We start from the raw sequence: 18,676 nt of genomic DNA, 5'->3' as shown, positions 1-18,676 counted from the left end.
TGTGTGTGTGTGTGTGTGTGTGTGTGTGTGTGTGTGTGTGTGTGTGTGTGTGTGTGTGTGTGTGTGTGTGTGTGTTTCTAAGGGGGCTTGTGTGTTGAGGTGTGTCGACCACGTACACATGTGCATCCGTGCTTGTCTGTGCTAGGCAGGCTTGAACATCACCACATATGCTGACGTGTGCGTGTGTTTGCATGTGCATACACTCCCAGGTTATTTTTACCCTTCCATTTAAAATCTGCTTGGGGATGCAGAAGCACAGGAAGTGAGTGTCGTCTCACTTTTCCTCCAAGCGAGCTTCGGTTCTCCTCCACGTCCCGTCTGCTTGTTGTACTACTACCACTGTCTGCCATCCTCTTCTCCCATGATGCATCAGGCCTGCCTCCTATATACAGAGACAGAGATGAAATGTATGTACACCCAAAAACCATTTAAAGAAAATTCACTTGTATCTGTAGCCGATGATGACTCATCTCACACCAGAAAAATTAGGTGAAAACCACAAACTGTAGCTTAAGGAAAATATATTTCATACAAATATACAGATTATTTTGTTTTCAGCTCTGATGATTATGAATATGTTGGATGATTAGGACAGCGGCCAAGTTTCCTCTGAGTGCAGATTTCTAACACAGTGAGCAACATGAATGTTTCAGATGTCACATTTTTGTGTTTAGGCGAAAACAGATGTTTAAAGCGATTCTTGCGAAAGTAATTTTTGCTTTTTGCCTTATTTATTTAAATAATGACATCAGCCTTTTACGAAGGGTTCATTGTAGACTCTACAAACATTCACTGCAGAAGTCTAAATCAGGCCTTTGATTGTGCTATTTCAGCTACTTTAACAGGCCCCAGTTGCTGTACGCCTGCAAACCACTTTGCAACCCACCTACCAGCTCATGGTATGCGTGTGATTTAACTAGTGTTGTGTCCACCGTCAGTCATGTTTCTCTCCTGTTTTAATGAGGAGATCTTGCAGTTGCCACACCACAGAGCTGTACACCTGGATATAAATGACTACAGGTGGTATAACAATACTGAAACTACAGTTTACAATCATTGTAGTGCCTCCTGTCTGTTTTCCATAAAGTTGGCCTGTTTTTTTCTTTGCTAATACATCATCACTTTAACACAGACTTTATTTTGCACCACAGGTAAAAAAAATATCATATTTCATATCGTCACTTGTCACTAAATAAAAATAATACTGCTCACCTGTATAGACCATTTGAACCATTGTAACCAAAACTGTCACTGATGGCAAACAAACAACAGCAGGACGTCAGAGCAGAGCAGTGACAGCTGAGGATGAAGATGTTTTCCTCTGAGGTGTTTTTGTCCTCTCGGGAGAGCGGCATGTTGAGGTTTAATGTAATTCAGCCTTTATCCCTGCTGTACGCTACAGTCTGCTTCTCACTATGTTCATGCACAGAGTTGGAAATCAGATTATTCACATTTGCTAGAGACGCCAAAATAAGTGGGAAATAAAATGTTTACATCAAGTGATAAAATCTATTGTGAAATATTTTTATTTCTTATTCTCAACAGGAGAAAATCTTTATTTTACTTTATTTTACAGGATTTACTGGAACTTTTCTTTTTAACGCTTTATTTTTATTGGTAGTTTGGTTTTGTTTTTTGTTTTTTTACAAAACACTCAGACCCTTAATAAGTACAGAGTATCTAGGCTAGCAGAGACGCATTAAAAAAAAAGATACATCCATTTAAGGTACAATCAAATCAAATAGGTGAATTACAGCAATGATAAATTTGGTACCAGAATTTATAATAGTTTTCCATTCAGGTAAAGGTCCCATTTTTTCCAGTACTTCTCAAATTTATCAGCAGCAAGTCTTAATGAAAAAGTCAGTCCCTCCATTGTGTAAATTTCCTTGATAACGCCTGTCCAGTCCAAAAATGACGGTGGATCCACGTTTAGCCATTTGCGAGTTATGGCTTTCTTTGCACCAGCCAATAGTATTAATAAAAGATATTTGTCAGATTTCCTCACTACTTGGGGCAAATCACATAGATAAAACACAGTGAAATCAGGGGCCAAGTTCAAGCCCATCATGGTATTGATTTCTGTTATAGCTTCTAGGATTTACTGGAAGTTTTTTGCTGTTGAGCTTTTGAAATCTATTCTTTTTTATACTCTGATGGGAACAGAGCCAAATATAACCAGGGCCAGTGTGTTTGTGTGTTAGCAGAATCCCAACGAGGTCACGTCTGCCTCTAATACTCTTACGTATTTCACTTGTTGACCCCTGACAGAAGCTCTTGAGTTTGTTCACCTGATGTCATTTATCAGAAAATTCTTCTATTTTCTTCTACTAATCTACTTCTGGGTCACTCTGCTGCAGTCTCTGTGTGGCATTCAACTTAGCCAAGAGACATAACTTCTCCTGGGTTTGCCCCGGGGTCTCCTCCCATGCCTGAAACACCTCACTTAGACGCCCCCAGAAGGCATCCTAATCATATGCTGGAACCAGCTCAGTTCCTTTTGAGAGCAGAGGAGCAATGGCTCTACTTTGAGCCCCTCCTGCAGGCCAGACCTGCTGACTCTGTCTCTGAGAGTGAGCTCAGACAATTTTATAGCCGCTGTTTGTATCTACACTCATTTTCTTTTCGGTCACCACCCATGGCTGTCGGTGGGGGTCAGAAGGATGCTTTAGATTCACTGCAGACAAATTCCCCAAACCGTCTCTCAATCTCTTGCTCCACACTTGTGAACAAGACTACCAGATTTTTGAACGCCTTCAGCTGAGGCGCCAGCTCATCCCCAGCTGCGAACAAGCAGTCCACCTTTTTCTGGCTGAGAGCCACAAACCCAGACTAGGAAGCTTACACTCTCATCCCCGATGACTTTTCAGTCAGCTGCAAATGCCCCAGTTCAAGCTCGAGGTCACTGCTGGATGAAGCCAGTGCACAGCAGAGCAGAAGAACAGTGTGTGACTTCTAATTCTAGACAGTAGAAATCTGACTTGCTCTGATAACATATCTCAGAGACGCAGGAATAATAAGGAAAGATCATACGTGGAGATCCCAGTCTGTATCTGGTGCTAGAAAACCCCTCGTGTGATTTTAGAAAGGATGCCAAGCACGGCCCTTTTCAGTAAAGAGGCCACTTTTTTCGAAGCTTAAGAATAGTTTCACTTTCATCAGTTTATCCAGTTTTCATCAGTCATTTTTTCCCAGTTTTTCCCAAACATTTTCCAGTCTTGCTTGGTGAAAATGTCATGTATGTTCATCCATAAAGCCCAAACTTTTACTTTGCCTCTGCAGTTTTTAAAGTTATTATTGGTTTATTTTTGGGTTGAGTTTCACGTTGTAACTAAAAACAAAGGCTGATGTTTAATGGGATAAATCACCGCCCTTAAACCTCTTTCTCTCACCCTCAGATACATCCACGCCCTCTACCTGGGTGCCAAGAGCCGCTGGAACAGCAACGGGCCCCGCCGCCAGTTCCACTGGAGGCTGATGTTTGAGAGCGCTGACATCACCATGCTCCGCCTCCTGGAGGCCTTCCTGAAGTCGGCTCCACAGCTCGTTCTGCAGCTGAGCATCATGGTCCATGAAAGCGGTGTTCTGCCTCTGCAAGGTGACGCATTCAGCCGTCTTCTCCTTTTGTCAAAGATTTTTAAAATTCTTGTTCTTAGAGTGAATGATATACAGCTTTATTGTGCTTTTTTTTAGCCATCATTACCAGTGGCTATCATAAGACAAGGCAAAGTTTTCTGCTGAGATTGGGCAAACAGCACTATTGCTGCAAAGACCAAGACGTGTCATAGACGAAGAAGCAGAGGGTCAAAGTTAAAGCAGGAAATCAGTCTATAAACTTACTTGATTTGAGCTAAGAAATAAGAACCAAACAGTAATAAAGCAAACTTATTCTGTGTGTGTGAATGTGTGAGTGTGTGATATCACTAGGAGAATCTATGCTTTATTCATGCACCTCTTACAAGAAGCAGATTGGCCTTTGATGAATAAAACAAAACAGTCTCTCTCCCCCGCTCTCTCTCTCTGTGTGTGTGTGTGTGTGTGTGTGTGTGTGTGTGTGTGTGTGTGTGTGTGTGTGTGTGTGTGTTCACTTCAGTACTTTTCACACTCCGTGTTCACACACACCTGGCGGGCACCAGCAGCAGCAGAAGACAAGTGTCAGAAACATATTTAAATAGCACAAAACACACAGCTGACTCATAAAACCCACAACGCACACATGTAGTCTGCAGAATCCAAAAAAACTAACTTCCTGCATTTGAATATCTTTAAAGTTCACCTTTGCTCTCCTGCTACGACTCTGTGTTCAGTTACAGACGAGTGGAGGGCAAACATCTGTGCGAGGTGCAGCCGTGGCTGCAGTGGACGCAGGGCGCACCGACTGTGCTCAGCGTAGCAGCGATATCGACGTGCATGGCTGCAGTGACAACACAGAGTCTGCGTCTCTGCAGGAAACATAGCACATCTGCTTTGACATTCATTAGAAGACGACTTACGGCCCTTTGAGAGTGTAACACTGTGTTATTTTAATATTTCATGTTAAAGAAACAAAAATGTTTAAATCCAAATCCCCGTACAGTCAAAGATCAGTAATATAATCCAGTCTTCTAATGCAAGTTGTGTTAATATCACAGTTTAGATTGTTATGCTTAACTGGTGAGCTCACAGATTACACTCGTTCAGAAAATCACAATGAAGTCATCAGTTAATAAGAAATGGCATATTTAACAAAATAAAATCCTGTGATTTGTTCTGTAAAGTTTAAAAAAGTGGATCGAGTGCAGAAAGTAGTTATTAGGAAAAAAAACTGTATTTTAATAACAGCTAAAATAATAAAAACTGCTGAACAGTGATGGCATAAAAACATGAAACTACATCAAAATAATAATAAGCACCGGAGCTGATCAGACTAGAGACACAAAGACACGATGTGCACCAGAAGATAAAGCCTCATCATAATAAAATATTCAAGTCATTAACAAGTACCTCAATTTACTACTTAAGTACTCTTCCTGAGTAAATATACCTGATTACAGTACAATTTAGCCTTTGAAAGCATGTTTTTATAGGGAACCTATTGTGTGCAGTAGCTACAGTAGCTTTGCATAAGTTGCTACATCATAATCAGTCATAAACATGGACTCTGAAGTGTGTGAATGCAGTTACTCGAGAATCAGGCGATGTAGGATTCTCAAATTCTTAAAATAGGAGCATCTAATAAAAGTCTCACAAGTTTTAATCCCGGTGACCTTGACCATGTAAGACGTCACCTTTCCTGCAAATCACCCAGCATTCTGAAATTTATGCCATAGGTGTGTGACCTAGGAAGCTGAGGGGCTCTCATTAAACGAGCTGTGGTAGCTCCCATCTTCCTCTCTTTAAGACAACTTTCTTCTGATTGGCTGCCCCCTAAAAAAAGAGGTGAGTGGGCGTGGCTTCTGTGCTCACAGCCAGAGCTGTGCTCACTGAGACGACTGTATTAGGTTTAACCACTCTTTATGATATCATTCATATTAAGGATGAGGAAGAACTGTGAAAAAACAAACCTTTTGGCTCTCAGGCATTATTCATACACACGCCTGCATTATTTGTGGGTTTATTTAGGTTTATTATGAGAGCTTTAACATTTTGAGCAGTATGTGTGAAAAAACTGGGAAATGTATAATAGATGCTTTTTAACCTCGAACCGTCCTTTGTGTCCCTCCTTACCAAACATCCTTTATCTCATAGTCTAAAAGCGAAACTCCTCTCAGAGATAAACGTGTCCGAGCTCTCACACACAAATATCCCTGTCTACTTTGACCTACCATCTGTTAAAAAGCATTCATGTTTTTTAATGTGGGCACTCATACATACGCTCCTGCAGTGCCGGCAGTACTGAAGAGCTGAGAAGATTCACCATCATTGCACTATCATTATCCATTATCATTTTATCTGTCACACGAATCGAGTGTCGGTGTAGCCAATTAATCATTCAAGTCATCTGTTAAGGACAAATCCCAAACATTGGCTGGTCCCAGTTCCTCCAAATGCTGAGCTTTCCAAGCGTAACAAACTGCATCTGTCACTGTTTAGTCATAATTCCCTTTGTTTTGGGTTCATTTATTGCAAGGATGTTTTAGTGTATTTTCTCAAGCTATGCTTCAGGATAGTTGCCGCGTTGCTAACCTGATTTATAAATTTGGTTGTGATTTATCAGCTACAGTAATGGAGGCAATTGTTGATTGAGAGAACAGGCTGCGGTTGGATTAAGTTCATCTCAGTTTGTAGACAGGTGATCTTGAAAAGGTGATTTTCCATTTACTTATTTATTTTTGCTTTTATTTTCTAATCTATTTCTCTTCCAGCTACAGTAACTCTAACATGATCAATGTTCCTCCTCCAGAACACTGATAGCTCCATCTCCATATTTTCCCTTAATATGAAATGTACCACTCCACTCAGATTGGGGGTTTTCTTTATCAGACTTGTTTTTCATGCTCGCAAATTTCCAATTTTGTTTCTATCTGCTGTGTTTAATCTCTACTCCAAACCATTTTTTTGGCCACAATTACCTGGGCAGTCCGGAGAGCGAAGAAGACTCGATCCTGAAGTGCTTTCACCCTTTGAAAGCAATTCCCTGTGATTTTATCCCAGGAAACAATCATTTTCCTGTTTTTTTTTTCTTCTTTTTTTTGCATCCCCATCCACTAGGCGATTCATTGCAGATCTCTCATTGTTTATAGACAACATCATCCGTTCCTTGAAATCCCGGGGGAGATGGTCTGGGGTCAAACGTTTGGCTCTCTCAACTTTTAGAGATTAGAGACACTGTTTGGATCCCAGAATCCACGTTAGCTAAATGAACCCACTGATCACTGACATTGTTACTAAAATCTGAAACAAATCGATTTACACACAAACAGGTTGTTGTTGTTTTTTTGCAGTTTTAATTTGCAAAGGGGTAAAAGAACAAATAAGGAACATGGCGGCATGGCTTTTGACAACAAATAATAGAACCATTTATAGAAACTCGCCATGGTCAAAGAATCGAGTCAGAGCCTTCCATTCAAAGACGGCTTGTACAGTTGACTTATTACGATCTTATAAAGACTGTATAAAGACGAAACATGATGCCACGGACACATCAGTAAGGCCAGCTTCACACAGAGAAGGGCACAATCATAAAATGTTCCATCACATTGATGACACGTTAAAACCAACAAAAACTACATAGAATAAAGAACGCTTAAACATTTCTCCAACATCTTAGAATTTGAAAAAACGAATCGTGTCATTGGTTTTCTTCCAGGTCACAGTCACGGTGGCTGCAACCTAAGTGAATACACCAAAACATCCAACTTTTTCAGGGCGTTATTGAAATGTTACCCAGCCAGCTGAGAAAAGTAGTTTCCTCCCATCAGGAAAAGTGCAGTAAAGTAAAATAACTGAACGATATGATCTGCTGCCTCTCCAGCGAGTCTCTCATCCTACAGCTGGATTCCACAGCCTTGGACTCAAGTTATCTTGAGTAATCTTGAGAGGTTGAAACATATAAAGCAGTCCTAAATGAGCCCATGTTAGAGTGGATCTCCACCGCAGAACAAAGACTACCGTTGCCAGCTGTGGTCCAAGATGGTCGACTGGAAGTGCGAATAAACTTGGGACGAGATCCTCTCAGCTGAAGCAGCTGAATGATATCAAAGACAGCAAGCAGGACTCTTGGAAACATTGGTTTCCAATAATGTTAATTATGTTAAATAGCACAGATGTAAAAACCCAAAGAGTTCAGTTCATACAATACCAGATGTTTCAGTTTCTGTGAAATTCATTGGAGATCATTTCCTTTCCAAAATTAAAGCAGCTTAAGGGGAATGACTCATATATCAAATCAAAGTAGACAGAGGTTTGAAGTTCAAAGAACTCCCTTTCCTTTATTAATACATATATAGCATTTGTCTGGTGAAGGTAGCCCATAATTTTCTCTGTTCTTAATGCTGCTGAATCCTCTTGAGACATATTGTTTCAAGCAGGCTGTACAGTAAAGGAGTGACAACTCTCTCCTTTAATCAGACCTCATTAAGGAAACACTCTGTGGTTTCTCTGGCCTGCCACTGGTCTGTGTTAAATTGTTTTTGTTCAAAGATGGAACAAAACCGTTGCTGTTTTGTTACGATATTTTCCATTTTCCAACCAAGCCGCACAGACGCCGAGAATGCTTCTGTTCGCAACGCTTGATGGTGTTTTAATAGTTTCAGCCATTTCCCCCCATTTCCATTCGTGTTAGACGAAACAAGCTGATGCATAAAGAGAGCCAAGTTTAGAAATAAGGAGACAAACTACAAACACTGCAAAACTGAAGACAAAAAGTATATTAAATACCAAAGAAACATGTCACATGTAAACAAAAATATGTGCCTAGCACTGTGTCCCTGCTGTGCTAGGAAAATCTTACATGTGCAACAGCATTTAAATTTAATAAAAGTGAAAAAGTAAAAAGAGATTTTAAACACAATAAGTTTTCTGACTTGTGAAAAAATGGCGCTCTCCAGCTGAGGACCAGTTCAAACTCTGCACCTCCGAGTCGACTTTAAAGTTTCTATTTAAGGTTGATCTCGGTTTTTAAGAGAAATATTTTAGAAAAATCTTCAGATTAATCAAATGCAAAGTCGGTGCCGCTCTTTCTCTGCTCACATTTTAATGCCTTCTCAGTGTGATTCACGGCTAATTTGAGACAAGACTGCATGATTAACACGCATGAATATTTAATATGCTAAACTGTGCTCTGGGCGGTTCGCAGCAGGCCTGAAAGTTACATGTGCGGGCTAATGATTATTTGACTTCAGTAGAAACTGGTTCAAGTCCAGATAAATTTGACAGCCAGCAACCCTAACCCTTTTTTTGTGTTTGTCTTTATGTCAGTGGAGTTAAACCAGATGTCAGAGAAAGGTTTCAGCCATATTCCCAGTAAGTTCACCAATCTCATCCTTATTATTGTCCAAACCTCTCACATTCCTTATGCTGATCACTTGAACAAATCCAGCTCTGAATCCTGGAGTAATCCCAGACTTTCTAAGCTTCCTGTTTCTGTTAGCAACCTGGGAGTGTCCCTTTCCTCATACAGTAGACTCATGAAGAGATCCCAGACGTCAGGACTTCCTTTGTCGATCCTCAGGATTATAGGACTAACTGCGGGAATGGATTGAGATCACTAGTAGACTTAGTAGTTATAAAACACATTTTACCTTTGCCTAAATCAAAATGAGAAAAAAGAACTGACTTTAGAAGATGACAGAGTTATTAAAATAAAAAGAAACAACTGGAAATGCTCCAGCAGGCCTCCACTCAGCACGGCGGGAAATAAATAAACACATTTTAAGCTCGGGGAACAAGCGTGGAAAAAAGAGAAAAATGTAGGAGCATGTTCAAAAAACGAAAGCCATACTACTGTAGGGTGAGATGGTTCTTAGTACTTCACATGTATTCCCACCTGAAGGATTAAAGCAGGGACTAAAGCTTTGTGACTCCAACTAAAACAAGGCAAAACCATACCTGATTTAAAAAGGGCAACCTCCCCTGTGAGGTCTTCTGGTTGTGCTCCTCCGGATCAGTTTAAACAGTGCAGCTGTCTGTAGACGGCTCATTGTTCTCAGCACATGTATGTGATTATCTCTGATTTCACCAAAGATCTCAAGGATCAGTACTGGTGATGAGAAGTTGGCTGCTCCACATAGACTAAACTGCATTTTTCCTCACTGCTTAGCAGGTCACTGACCAGCATCATTACATTTACATTCACAAGAGTGCGCACCACGAACTCACACCAAAGCTGAGTGCTTGTAGCCGCAGCCTTGGGTCTCCACGTTTGACAATTTGGATCGCTGGGACTTTGTTTTTCTCCCCTAAACTTAAATTCAAGTTAAAAGCTGGAAGTTATTTGATCTGACTCTTGACCCACCGGGAGAGATTCAGTGTGCTTTCAAAATTGGACTCCCAAGCAGACGCCTGATACAGCAGCATTACTAAAAGAAGACCTTGATAAGAAAAGAAGGCACATTTTTTATCAAGTACATTTTTTCTTAGTTACAGAACTCACGGACTACATCTCAGACATTTCATAATACAAGCAATAAATCAGCTTACAATTACCTGACCACATTACTGAGCCACACGGGGCAATTTAAACTACCTCTGTTAGTTAACATTGAAGAATCCCTGATAGTGATTTTGATCCTTTGTTGTAAGTTGATCTTGTGCTGTCTGTGTTTCTTAGTCCAGTGTAGTGAAGCCTTTTAGTTGTGTGATTCTAGCCTCCTCTCGCCGTTTAGTTGTTTGTGTTTGTTGTCGTCCTTCCTTTGCCTTGTTTGGTGTTCATGCTTCAATCTGTTAATTTCTCGTCAGTTGTTGATATTCTGGTTAGTGTTACTCTCCTTTGCTAGTTAGCTGCATCTCGATGTGAGTTGTACATCGTGCCTCTTGATTATGTTCAGCTGTCTCGTTACCCTCCTGTGTTCAGACCCCCATCAGCCTTCTGCGTGTAGCCTCGGGCTTCCCTTTGTTGCGTCATCTGTTTAGTCAGCGTACTTTGGCTGTCTGAGGCTCCTCGTGTTATTCCCGGGATGCTCCTGTGACTATTGGATTTCAATTTGCTTGCGTTTTTGATTTTGTTTGGATTCTGAAATCAGCCTGATAAACGGCTCACCTTTTATTTGACATCTCAAACTCTTTTCTGCATCCGCACGCCACACAATCTACACACTGCGACATCCAAATTTAAGATGCAGTTTAAAGTTTCTCTTTCCAAGGTCAAAATTGAAATGCCACTTTTAGGTTTTTTTTCTCTTTTCTACCACTCTGCAGCATGTAATCTCCCTGCTCGGGTAGCTTTATAATTCTATTTAACAATATCACTGGTGTTGTTTATTATGAGCTATTCAGTCAAGTTAATAACTATAGTCCTCTTATGTTTCCCCCCCTCTGTCCAGGTCTATCTGCCTCGGCCTCCTTGGTCTCACTGGCCTGGATGATCGCCTCCTACCAGAAGGTCCTCCGTGACTCCCGCGACGACAAGCTGCCCATGTCCTACAAGGCCGTGATCGCCCAGATGCTGTGGCACTTCTTCACGATTGGGGCGAGGACCGTGGCCTTTGCTCTCTTCGCCTCCGTCTTCCAGCTCTACTTCGGCATATTCATCGTCAGCCACTGGTGCGCCATATGTGACCTGATGTTAAGAATCTGGACCCCAAATGGGAAGAATTAGACACCTGCTGCATTTTTTTTTGTTATAGAGAGAAATCTATACTCTGTTCCAGTAATATTAGTCAAATTACATTCCAACAGCAGGTAGACAAAAATCAAACTAAAGAAAGTCAAGTAATACAATATATAAAGAGCAAGTTTGGTAAATATATTCCCTTTATACATAAACCTTTTTAATCTGCTCGTTCTTGCTTGTTAAATCGCAGAAAACAGCTTCCTACACACTTTACAGGTTCTTCCCCCAAGCAGGGACATTTAGCAGGGGCTAATTTATAAAATACTTTCAGTGTTAATTGTAATTATTCATACAGCAGGTTTAGCAAATTGGTGCTGAAAGAATGTAGCCTTCTATAGGGAGAAGGTCAGTCTTAACGTTTTATCTCGTGCCCAGCGATGATTTGCATTCGGGCATTCCTGTATGTGTTCGCTCTACTTTAAATGGCTTAGATGTGATATTCTGTGCCAGGAGCATTCATTAAAATCTCTAGAAATGGATTGCCTGATATCATCGCTTTGTGTTTAGGGATGTACTTTGAGGCACAACTGAGAGATTTATGTTATCTGTCTTGTATTGCCCCTTTGTCTTAGTGTTCATTTGTGACTTCCTGTACTCAAGGCAGCTATAATCAATATTTTTATATTACTGATATAAATCAAATGTGAAAACAATGGCACAATGTGAAAGGTGCTACTTGTGGTGAAGACCCTACAGAGCACTATCACCTGAATGTGCAACTCCCTCGGTTTTCGGGGCGTTGTAGCGAGCTGCATCGCATTGTTTGGCTGTTCAGCTCACGACTTTACTGGTTCATTTTTACTGCTCTCATACTGTGATTGTTCTCACAGCTTTTTTCAGTAACAAAGCTTTAAATATCCTCTCTTCACATCCTGCTCAGCACCAAACAGCATGCAGTCAGAGTTTGCAATTAGCTGGTGTACACTGAGAAGCAGTCAGCTTTTGAAGAGACCTTTAATTTCCCTCAGATGTTTGTGAAGTGCGCAGATTTTATTTAATAGATGAACATAGCCTCTGTGATGTCAGACATTGGTTTGTGGACTATGGAGAAATCGCTCAAATGAAACAAAATAGTGCTCGGTAACAGCTGCAAGCTTGTCCAGAAAATCAGCTGTTGCAGGCTTAAATAAATCTGGCATGTTGTTCGCTCGCATCACTTGGATACAGTAATTTGCAATTCTAAGGCAAAGACAAAATTCTGTGGATTTCTGTTGAATTATGTCAACAGCTGAGTTAATTTCACTTCTATAGGCCTCACAAACAAAGTTTACAGTAAAAAACAGTCCAAAAATATCTCATTAGTATTTTGACAGTTCTGGTGATTTTGAGCCTTTCCAATACTGGTTCTATAAACAAAGTATATCCTGACAGTGATGCTAATTGAAGGTTAGTTGGTCATTAGAATTACAAGTATTTGCCACTCGTAAACTTGTAAACAGAGAAAACAGAGAAGCTCGCCAAAAAGGTTGCTAAGCCCCCAGCTATGCAGACCTAGAGACTAATCGGCAACCAGTTTGTGAGTGGTTGCTGGAGTTTGTTGGCAGTTGTGAAAATGGTTTCAAACAGGGTGCTTTACCTGTAGTTTGCATGGAGGACATCATCATGTCTGCAAACATTTGCCATTTACTCTCAGAACTGTTGTAAAACTAGAAAACGTTTGATGGAAAATAGAGACAGTAAATGTTCCTCTTGAAAGTAAAAGTTGTGCAACCAACAGATTTCAAAATCAGGAACTTTTATTTTGAAGGCGAACAGTCTCTGTTTCCAGTTTGTGGCACATTTTTCAGACACTACTGCATGCGAGTAGTTCACAATTGTTTGCTGACCAGTTGGTGTTTACTGACAACAATGGCAACCTGCTAGTTGCAACAAAGTTTTCATGGCTGCACTATATATCTCTTGTGACCAGTGGTTGCCAGATGGTCTCTAGGGCTGTTTGACTGGAGCATTATCTGGAGAGAGTCTTCTAGATTCTTATGTTTTGTATGATTTCATAATTGGTACTGCTGGGGGAACTAGAGGAAAAGTGTGAGGGATCACAAGCATCTTTAGCAATCTTCCAGTGGGAATCATGACTGTCTTCAATTTTAAAACTTGGGCAATAAAGACAAATAAACTGAAACTCAGTTCCTACAAAACTGACTGCAAATGTCAGTGTCTATAAGTTAAGAAATGTGTTATGTTTGCAGATTCCTTATGTACATCTGTTATCTACAGTAGCTTATTAACACATAGGCTAGCATTAGCTTTCTAACAGCTGACTGTAGGGTCCTAAAATAATCTTTTGACATAGAAACATTTTATGCCACTTTGTTGGCGTTCTGAAGCATGTTCTGGGCTAATCTATTTTCCTTTTCAAAGAGTGCAAAGTTATAAAATACTATTACAACCTGATTGAAATTTTGCAAAAGAATCTGTATATCATATCTTATTATAAGGCCCATGCGCATTGTTGTTGAGACTAGCTGTATTGTTGTGTTGTCTTTCCAGGTGTGTCATGACCTTTTGGATTATCCAAGGTGAGACTGACTTCTGCATGTCCAAGTGGGAGGAGATCATCTACAACATGGTGGTGGGCATCATTTACATCTTCTGCTGGTTCAATGTCAAAGAGGGCCCCAGCCGTTTCCGTATGACTGTCTACTACTCTGTGACACTGGCTGAGAACGTGGCGCTGACTGCCGCCTGGTACACCTACCGTGACCCACAAACGGCCGATTCTTCTGCCCTGGTGGTTGTATGTCTGGTGGCCTGCAGCTTTGCCCTGGGAACCTTCTTCATGTTGGTGTACTACTGCTGGCTGCACCCAGATGGGCCTGTTCTAGGCTCACAGTGGGGAGGATGTGTTGACGAGGGCGTGGTAGGTTCAGGAGGGGTGGCGGGAGTGATTGATGCTTGCCTTACTCCATCACAAGGATCCCAAACGGATATAGTCATTACCAGTCCTCCAAGGACTCTGCCCAGGACTAAAGACACAGGGGAGCCAGTTCCCGGGGAGCGAGAAAGGGACAGGGAGAGGGACAGAGACAGTTGCCTGCCTGTCTTCCAGGTACGTCCCTCCCCATCCTCCTCTCCTGCACTCCTTCACAGGACCTCCTCGTCATCTCGTGCACATGAGGGACCCATGATCCGGATCGACCTCCCGAGAAAGCGATACCCAGCATGGGATGCGCACTTTATCGATCGACGTCTGCGCAAGACCATTCTGCTTCTGGAGACCACATCAGGCATCAGCCCCCGGATACAGTACAGGAGCAGCATGATGGGCAGCAAAGAGGTATTGGAATATGAGACAACTGTTTAAGCCAACAGTGGCTTTTAAACTTATAAACGCAGTCTGGGACCAAGGCTCAGCCTGAGATCAGTTCTCATCCCAGGACTATCTACGCCAAGAGAAGCACGAAAAGAAGATGCTGTGTGTCGGGCAGCTCTTTGAGAGGCTGTCAAAACTTGATTGTAAAATGTGAAGCGCAATCTGGGACCAAAGCAGTCCGGGAGTAAGTAGCATGAATGAGCCATGGGAAGTCAGCGGAGTAATGCTGAACTGGGATAATCTTCGAATTTTTTTTTCTAAAAGTTTTGAGGGAAGGAAAATATCCCTCATTCTGGGACCAAGGTGTGTTAGATTTTGTTTTATCCTGCACGGTCAGTACAAGAAGTAAAATAATTTGCAAGAAATTAAGTTGTGAAGTTTGAGATAATTGAGAAGCGGTCGGCTGCATGAACTTGAGCCTTTGACCCAAGAAAGACAACAGAGACTTTCCGAGGAATGTTTAGGAAACTAGAAATGCATGGGACATGCAATCAGTTTGGTTCGGTGTGATTTGGTTTTGTAAAGTCGGGACTTAAATTGAAAAAAGTCATTTTCCAGTCCTTCGTCAGACATTTGGTAACAAAGATGTCTTGCTTTGCATCCAAAAAATAGACATTTTTTTAACATCGCAATCACCAACTCATTGCGAACTTGTTATGTTTCATACTTCGAGAATTACAGTGACATGGAAGAACACATGCATATAAAGTCGTGCATTTCTTTTAGCAGGAATAAAACACAACAATATTTGCTAATTTGTGTCCAATTATGACACCAAAAGGTTGCATGTCCCTCACAACCATCCGTCAGTCGTGTCCCAAAAGAAACGTAATCTTGTACGCTTGGCTCCGATCTCATGCAACCACGATGATGGAAATGTAGGCCTGACATCTACATGTGATATATTCACTCATCCATATGTGTTATGATAGCAGCCATAGCAAAAGTCTCCCTGTTTACATCCCAGCTACGCTGTCAATGCCCGACACGAGAAAGGACTCGTCTGGAAAAAATAAATCAGAACTAAATGTGAGGATGTGAAAGTGGGCAACTTCTGCCATGGCTCCCACCATATGGCATGCTGTAACTCACCACAAACAGGCCTGTGATGTACAGTTGAATAAATACAGATGTCAGATATAAGCTGTTATAATAAGCTGTAGTTAGACGAATGACTTTTGAGTGAAAAAGCTTCAGTTTCTTGTGAAATTCTAAATCTCATCCAAAGTTTTTCAGAACTTGTAACATGTAGAATATGAAGGTTTCCACAAACAACATTTTTCAGAGAAAACAGTGAGAAATTACTCTTTACGGTATCAACACTACTTTGCTGAATACATTTAACAGTGAATAACAGACATTTGCTCAAAGCAAACTGAATACGAACAATTAAAGATGCAAAGCACCTTCATGTTTTATTAAGCTAGCTAGTCAGCATTAGGTGCCGTTTCTTCTCAGAAACAAGATGTTGGCAAGGGTCGAGTGAAAGGTGGCGCTGTTTACAAAATAAATCCACAATCAGGTCTTTGATTTAAAGATTTCTGAAGATTTGAATTCAGACTGATGTCTGCATAAGAATAAGAAGAATCTGAAATCTGGAAGCAGATGCTTTTGTTTTCTGTTTGTAGTCAATTTGTAGTCCTGTTGGTCTTCTATTAAATTAGCACAGGGCCTTGGTTGCATACAGGTAAACAGTCTGTCCAGAGACCAAATAAGGGATTGAATTTTGGCAAATGCAATCTCAAAACAATCAGTTCTAAAATTAATCTGGAATAGTAAACAAAGACTTCTGGACAGAGCAGGAAATCCTGGCTCAGATATCCATTAGCTGCTGCTCTGGATATCCTTATGTATCCCTGCCCCCAAAGGCTGATAGATTTGCAGTACGTTTGTTGAATAGAAAGGAAAAGCAGATTGGCAAAGAAATCCTCTTTGCACCTTTAAACTCTTGTTGTGATGACCTGCAGCAGGAAGATACACCTTGAACATATCCAGCAGAGCTGATCAGTAAGCAGCTTCAGAGGTCGAAGTTTAAATGCTGCTGCTCCCAGGTGTGGATGTGTTGATATTAATTAGAAGCTGCTGGATGCTGAAAGAATCACGCAGGGTCAGCAACACCACCCAAAGGAAGAACAGTTAAAGGGGAAAAAAATAGTTGCATCAAAGCCAGCATTTGTCCTCTTGCATTTTACACAACAGCTTTCTCTCCGGCAGCCTCTCTTTGAAGTTCTTTTCAAAGACGTTCTTTCTCCTTTTTCTTAAAAGCCTTTAGGGTTAGTCTGTGCATTTAAGGTGATCTGATCTTTATGGCCATCCCAGAAATACTTCAACCTATGCTGTGGTTTTATTTTAAGGATAGCTGATGTAGAAAACATTACATTATGTGACCCAGATGCATATTAAGAAGTATGTTGATGAAAGCGCTTTTCAAAATGCATTTAGTGCACCATGCAGTGATGAAGACTAGCAGCTCATGATGCCAGTTTAACTGATTTATTAACCTTAGGACTTGGAATTGGAAGATCTTTAAAAAAATAATAATACAATTTATGAAGTGATGCTAGATATTGACTGGGGATGGCACAAAACAAAACAAAACCAAGGCACTCTGTTTTCAAGTACAACGATGATTTATTCTACAAGCTTTCTGGCAAAGTCAGACAATATGTGTTGACTTTAAGTCTTCATCAGAGTCTAACGAACACGTGATTCGTCAACTTCACACCAAATACAAGCATTTGTATTTGAAACATAAACCCCATAGATGTTTGTGCACTTGCTCTGGTTTGACAAGTCTTCAGGGGATCTATATTTATGGCTAACAGCCACAAGCACAAAAAACTACTTGTATGGCACAAATGTCACAGTAAAAACCACATTAAACAGCCACGAATTTGTGCCAACATTTAGACTGTAGTCCTTCAAAAAGCTCACCTGACAGATTATATCCGGAAAACATAACTTGTAATTAGATTACAAGTAGTTTCTTCCTGCTTCTGTATCCAGTGTGGCTTCAATTCAACTGTATGCCGATTGTACACAAGTTTATTGTAATGTCTTGCAGGAATAAGCGTAGGAAAAATTACAGTCTCTTGTGTACTTTAGGTCAGTTGGTAGAGCAAATCGCTACGAGCAGCTTATATACTTGCTTTTTAGCAATCATGGTTAATGATGTACTTTGTGGTTACATATCCTGTATTAGACAAATAAGAGCCAAATCATCCCTGGCCAGTACCTGAATAACATCCTCTAGCACACCCAGTTTCTCTAAGCTTTTGCTGTGGTCTGTTTAATCTGCTGCTACTCGTACTTCACTACCACACAATGTTTGTTTGGATCTTGTGGATGTGCTGCGACTATAAGACTGTGTATAAAAAATGGATGGCTGTCGTCATCTTTGCCTTTTGCGACCTGAGGTCCCGAGCCACGGTAGATCTGTCTTATGGGAAACTGGTCCAAGCACTTCGCTTCGGTCGGCTGCTTTAGAATGAATGCAGACTTCCACGTCCATCTTTCATATGCAGTCTATGGTTCTGCCAATTTCCCCAGAGCCCCTGAAGTCACATGTGCACGAGAGCCACCATAATATGCTAATGTGAAAGTGTCATACAACTAAACTTGAGGGGCTCTGCAACCTCACCCCTAAAATTCCACTGCAAACAACCAGTCCTCGAAGGCGTCGTAGGGATATGTGTAGTAGCCAGTTTAGAGCAAGTAAAGCAGTGCTCTGATGCTAACAAGGTTTGCAGGTATGCTAAAAAACTGTTACGTGTTTTTAACACCACAGCCGTTGGTGGTCTGAAAAATTCAGGAAAGCAAATGTTTAAAGAAAAAAAGAAAAAACAACAACAAAAAAAGTCTTGATAATTACAGTTTTCTTATCTGGACAGTGCTGTGTCCTACCTGAAGTTGTGGATGTTGGTACAATGGTGACAGTCATGGCGATGTTAATGGTGCTGAAAACAGTGACTCTGTGTCACACGTGATCATGTCATGTCGAACATGATGTTAACGGCTAATGTACAGACGATACATACGTCAACCACCCAGTCACGGGGCTGAGGGGCGGGCTTTCGCGTTCTCCGATTGGGTAATGAACCAGTACTTTGTTG

The 18,676-nt window shown here is 41.0% G+C and overlaps 1 protein-coding gene across 1 annotated transcript in view; it reads left to right on the top strand.

Moving 5' to 3' along the window:
• The window catches only part of LOC120727989 (XK-related protein 7-like), a 105,807-nt gene extending 87,397 nt beyond the window's left edge, over nt 1-18,410 (top strand). Inside the window, exons 2-4 of the mRNA XM_040022612.1 lie at nt 3,399-3,598; nt 10,962-11,181; nt 13,742-18,410. Of these exons, the coding sequence (XP_039878546.1) occupies nt 3,399-3,598; nt 10,962-11,181; nt 13,742-14,555 (1,234 nt within the window). The 3' untranslated portion in view covers nt 14,556-18,410. The remainder of the gene's footprint in view (nt 1-3,398; nt 3,599-10,961; nt 11,182-13,741) is intronic.
• The last annotated feature ends 266 nt before the right edge of the window (nt 18,411-18,676 follow it).

This window comes from Simochromis diagramma, unplaced genomic scaffold (assembly GCF_900408965.1).
Source record: "Simochromis diagramma unplaced genomic scaffold, fSimDia1.1 OVJJ01000308.1, whole genome shotgun sequence".
In the NCBI taxonomy this organism is placed as follows: domain Eukaryota; kingdom Metazoa; phylum Chordata; class Actinopteri; order Cichliformes; family Cichlidae; genus Simochromis; species Simochromis diagramma.
Note: the sequence above shows the minus strand (reverse complement) of the source record. Positions and strands in the feature narration are given on the sequence as shown.